This window comes from Babylonia areolata, chromosome 16 (assembly GCF_041734735.1).
Source record: "Babylonia areolata isolate BAREFJ2019XMU chromosome 16, ASM4173473v1, whole genome shotgun sequence".
NCBI classification, from domain to species: domain Eukaryota; kingdom Metazoa; phylum Mollusca; class Gastropoda; order Neogastropoda; family Buccinidae; genus Babylonia; species Babylonia areolata.
The window spans coordinates 1,436,501-1,442,500 of NC_134891.1; the positions used below are offsets into that span (position 1 = coordinate 1,436,501).

At 45.6% G+C, this 6,000-nt stretch overlaps 1 protein-coding gene across 1 annotated transcript in view; it reads right to left on the reverse strand.

Annotated features, from left to right (window-relative positions):
• Window positions 1-6,000, reverse strand: part of LOC143291065 (uncharacterized) — a 265,716-nt gene that overhangs the window by 72,045 nt on the left and 187,671 nt on the right. Inside the window, 1 exon segment of the mRNA XM_076600654.1 lies at window positions 2,092-2,254. Within this exon segment, the coding sequence (XP_076456769.1) occupies window positions 2,092-2,254 (163 nt within the window).

A 6,000-nucleotide genomic window follows, 5' to 3' on the forward strand; every position in this document is an offset into this window, starting at 1 on the left:
GGAAGCGAGAGAATCTGAAGGGGACAGGATCAATTCCCATACCTGCCAGAACTTCCACAAGTTGAGCCCCTTCCTATCTCTGTGGCTGCCTTCACCTCTACGCTCCATCTCGCTCACTACGATCAGCTTCGGATCCACTCTGTTTACGCATACCCAGATTCAAGCTCTCGACTGTTGGCCGCCGTTCTTTCTATGTCTCTGGACCTTGCAACTGGAATGAACTTCCTCTTTCGCTTCATCAAGTCTCCACACTCAGCTCTTTCAAGTCTGGCCTTAAAACCCACCTCTTCCCAAAATAGCCTCCCTTCCCTGCCTCTTTCTTGTCTTTAGTTTCTATAGTTTTAGAGTTATGCATGCGTGTGAAATGACTGGTGCGAAAGCGCTTTGATTTGTCTATGCACAAGATTCAGCGCTATATAAATACCATTATTATTATTATCATTATTATTATAACTTTCTCCCTCTCCACTAGACCATGACCGGTGGTCAGGATGATAAACTAACGTCCCATGTGTAGCATGCACTTGATGGAGTCTCCCGTCGGACCAGTGGATGAGTAGACAGGCATGGTTATCTGTCGGTGTGTGTCCTCATATGGAAATAGGGGCCGATTCCGGATGCGCAGCACTTCCCACAGGTATTGCAAGGGAAAATGTCTCCAGAAGTTGAGCCCTGCTTCCTTTGCTCACGCTTCTCCTTAATGGCCAGCGTTCTCTTGTTTTCAAACGTCTTTATGCCACTAGAGCACAGCATCCTCCAGCGAGAGCGGTCAAGGGCATCAGTTTCCCAGGAAGCGATTTCTATGTCACAGGCTTTGAGGTTTGTCTTCAAGGTGTCCTTGAAGCGCTTGCAGGGTCTTCCAAGCATGCACTTAGCACACATAAAATAACACAGTGACAAAAGGGCTGACCTTAGCAAAATCATGTGGAAATGTCCACTTAGTAACACAACTACACTCAGACAGAAAAAAAGGGTGGTGCTGCACTCTAGTGATGCGCTCTCCACAGGAAGAGCAGCCCAAATTTCACACAGAGAAAATCCACTGTGACAAGAAAGCAACACACGACAATACTTTTCTCAGTGACAACAACAAAACGGGTCCTAAGCCTTCAACGAAGGAGGACGGTGGCAGAGTGGTTAAGACCCTGATCTGCCAATACACAGTCTGTGAGGGTCTGGGTTCGAATCCCCGCTCTTGCCCTTTCTTCAATGTTTGTCTGGAAAATCAAACTGAGCGTCCAGTCATTCATCCCCATGAGACGACAAACCAAGGTCCTGTGTGCAGCACGCGCTTTGCGCACTGAAAAAAGAACCCATGGCAGCGGGACTGTTGTCCTCCGGCAAAATTATGTCAATGAAATCCACTCTACGGGTTCACAGACATATCTGGATGCACTCAAGGACTGACTAACTGTGCTGGGTTATGCTGCTGGCTAGAGATCTGCCCAGCTGATGTGGTGAAGTAGGTAGGTAGGTAGGCCTCCTTCGGTCATGGCTGACCATGGATAGAGTATATCCGACCTAATCTCTAATTGGGCTGTCTGCTTGGACCAAGCAGCGTCACCTGTGACTGTAGAGACCGAAACGAGAGAGAGAGAGACAGTCTGTCGCAGCGATCACATATGTAAGCTAATGCTGGTCTGTCGGCTGCCGTCCCTTTTCTGCGAGCTCGCTTTTCTGCTGCAGCAGCTAACAGTTTGTCCTCACCAATCCGTAGCTGATTCTTGAGAGTGCTTCTCCATCTGTTGCGGTCATCTGCAAGGCCCTCTCAGGACTCAGTGTTGATCCCAAGTGCCTTCATATCACGTTTGCAAACGTCTTTGTATCACAGATGTTGGCGGCAGATGCTTCTCTTATTATGTCAATGAAATCCACTCTTACAGGTTCACAACCATATATGGATGCACCCAAGGACTGACTAAGTGTGCTGGGTTATGCTCCTGGCTAGAGATCTGCCCAGCAGATGTGGTGTAGCGTATACAAATTTGTCTGAACGCAGTGACGCCTCCTTGAGAAAGTGAAAAGTTGTGACAAGCAAGCAACACAACTCTCTCAGCAACACCAGGAGCCATCACATCAGCCTTCACTCACATCGACCAGCTCTGCCGCCAGACGCGGACACCACACCCCGACCCGACATGGTGTTGGCTCGGATCAAAACGCTGCCTCCGCTACCAGCGCCCCCTGCAACGTCCTGTCCTCCAAGGTACCCGTCGGTCCCGTCACAACTCACACGCCCGTCCAGTTGGAAATGCTGAAAACAGGTCCCAATTAGGATTATTGCTTCTGTCAGGCAATGGAAACGACTTGATTTTTGGGTTGTTGTTTTTTAATAATGTTAGTGAGAGACAGACAGACAGACAGACAGACAGACAGACAGAGAAGGAGTGAGATAAAAGGGAGAGGGACACACACAGAGACACAGTCTCTCTCTCACACACACACACACACACACACACACACACACACACACACAGTCTCTTTCTCTCTCTCTCCCTCACACGGGACTCTGAACTTTGTTCACATGGGTGGCAGTAGCACAATTTCAGAGCTCCGACAAAAAAGATTAATTTTTGATAATTAACAGAACTTCTGACACTTGTTGACAATGCCAGTTGGCATTCAAGACCATCGACTGGCCATTGGTACTTTTGTGCCAAGTTTGATCAAACTTTTGAAGAGGAAAGCGGCGATTTTTGCAAAACGCATTCGGGGATTCAAGATCTTCAACTTTGCTGGCCATTTTGCTGTGACCACTCTGTTCGCCTTTCTCGTGATTTCGGGCGTTGAACTCAACCCTGGCCCAGTGAGCGGACAGAACGCAAGCAACAACACTGCAGAACACAGCCAGTCAACACGGGGAATAGACACGGACACAGAGCAGTCATCTGTACAACAGCTGATCAGGTCAGTGCAGTCTCTCACCGAGTCAGTGAAAAGAATTGAAGATAGACTTGAAACGAACCAGAATGTACTGTCGTCAAAAATAGCTGACGTAGAAACCCATCTTAACCAACGTTTTGATGAATTGTCTGAACAACAGAAAATACTAACTGATGACGTGGATGCTATGTTTGTACACTACGAAAATCTACAGGAAAATCAAGATACGCTCGAAAATCTTGTTGAGAACTTGGAAGAAAAAATCGACAAGTTGGAAAACCATTCCAGACGAAACAACGTAATCTTCGGTGGCCTGTTGAACGGTGGAAAGGAATCGTGGGAACAGTGTGAAGAAAAGGTGCGCTCAGTCATGAGGGACAAAATGAAAATCACCACAGACATCGGGATCGAAAGAGCACACCCCCTTGGAAAATCATCCGTCATCGTCAAGTTCCTATCTTTCAAGGACCGAGAGCTTGTGATGTCCAGGGCAGGGTGTTTGAAAGGAAATAATCCTCCACTCTTTGTGAGAGAAGACGTGTCAGAGAAAGTCCGGAACAAACAGAAAGGTCTGCTGTCACTGAGAAAAGAAATGAGGGACAACAACAAGAGGGCAGTAATCAGACACGACAAGCTTCGGACTGATGATGGCGTGTTCACATTTGATCTGAAGAAAAACGAAATCGTGAAACTTGGCAGCGACACGCCTCACTTTCAAGGCGGAAGATTTCCATCCGTTCCCCGGGGAGATAGCAAAGACGTAGCCAAGGCAGCATCGTCAGGGAAGAAAGATGGGTCTTGCATCTCCGACACAAGGTGCGGCCACTCGAGCTCTACAGAGGACAACACAGCAGCAGACCAACTCACGACCCAGGACCAGGCGGACAACAGGCTGTACTCAACCGTGGTGAGGCAGGACAGCCGTAGCGGACAGAGAGGACCGCACCGACAGCCGTCGTCACGACCAGGGACCGACCGCAGTGACGCCCGGGCCCCACGAGGTAGAGGGGGATTCCGAGTCCAGCCCCCCTCACTGCAGCGCAACAGGCAGAAGTCATCGGTCTCTCACTCCAGGGGGAGTCAGGGCAGTGAGGGTGGTTCCAGTCAGTCAGCATCACAGCAATAGGGAAGTGGCCGGTGCTCACAGACAGACCGTGAAGGCAGGAGGCTAAAGGTGGGAACATGGAACGTGGAGGGGTTGCTTCAGCGTCTTGACTCTTTTGATTTTGTTGACTTCCTTAAAACTTTTGACATTTTCTGCCTCACTGAAACTTTTGTAGATTTTAATTTTCAATCAGATAAATTTTCTGATTACATTTGTGTGACTTCTTTTGCAAGAAAATTAACTCAGAGGGGGAGAAAATCAGGCGGTGTAGTAGTGGGATATAAAAATGAACTGAGGGAGCAGATCAAAGTAGTGGAATTAGAGTATGATAATCTGATTTGTCTACAGTTAGACAGGACTGTCTTAGGCACACTCAAAGATATATTTTTCATAGGAACCTACGTACCACCTAGTGATTCGAGTGTGTATAATTTGTTACAACATGGCTACGGAATTGAACCTCTGGAACACTGTATCAATACTCTGTATGAAACATTTGAAGATTTCTACGTATTCATTTGTGGTGATCTGAACGCACGAACAGCCAGTCTGAATGGTTTGGCTGAAGTAGGTTTTGACCCACTATATCAAGAAGATGAAGTGTATGTGACACGAAGCTCACAAGACTTAACAGTGAATCTGTTTGGATCACAACTGATTGACTTGTGTAGCATGTTCCATTGCTCTGTTATAAATGGAATGTGTGATAAAGGTTTTGATGATGGGTGTACATATATCTGCAGTACGGGAAGTAGTGTCATCGACTACTTCGTTACGTCAAATGAGTTGCTTGATTTGGTTCTATCCTTTGAGATAATCGATAGGGTTGATTCTACCCATTTACCAATTTCAGTTATGCTGGGCAGTGATAACACTAACGCAAGTATGGGTAGTAGGGAAGATAGGCAAGGTATCTGGAGAGAAAAGCTTTGCTGGACAAGGGAGAAGGAAGGGGAGTTCTTAGCTAACTTTTCTTCTCCACAGTCAGAAGCGGATCTTTGCCATGCTTTCGAAGAGATTGAGAGAGATACTGAATCAGCTTTGACCAAATTTGTTGACTGCCTTCTTAATGCTGCCAGTTGTATGAAAAAGCAAGTTAGGATTGATTCTGGTCATGTGAAAAAAGAAGCCCCTTGGTTTGATAAAGAGTGCAAAGAAGCGAAGCAAAAAACACGTAAACTTTTAAGCACATTCAGAAAATCAAAGGAAACATACGGTAGAAAGGTAAGCCAAAGTAATTCACAGAGACAATGGGATATAGCCACAGGAAATTCTGATCGATGTGATGAAGACATAACTATAGAAGATAAACGATTGGCCTTTGTAAAGGCAAGAAAGGAATACCGACAACTAATACGGGCAAAGAAAAGTTCGTATAAGAAAGAAAAAGCGCAAAGACTAAACAACTCTATTCATGATGCTAAGTCGTTTTGGTCAGAGGTGAGATCGAATACGTGTAGAGGTAAACAGAAAACAAGTGAAAAGATAACTTTAGATCAGTGGTATGAGCATTTTAAATCTGTGTTCAGGACAGAAGAGGGGGTAAATAATGGAGCAGAGTATGATAGTGTAGTGGATCATGATATCGCTGAAGAATTAAACATTCCAATTTCAGAGGAAGAAGTACATCAGGCCATAGCTGGGCTGAAAAACGGAAAAGCATGTGGTTATGATGGGGTAACTGCCGAAATGCTTAAAACTGTAGCAACAAAATCAGTCCCTTTCTTGTGTCGTCTTTTCAATCAGATTTTCAGCAATGGTGAGTTCCCAGAACAATGGAGTTACTCGATAATCATACCCATTTTTAAGAAAGGCAATCCAGATTTACCTGATAATTACAGAGGAATTTCCTTGTTAAGTGTGGTCAGTAAGATTTATACGAGTATACTTAAAAGAAGACTTACTAAATGGATGGATGACAATGGAAAAGTAGTTGAAGAGCAGGCAGGCTTCAGAAAATCATATTCAACGATTGATCATATCTATACCTTATCATCTATTGTAGAGAAATG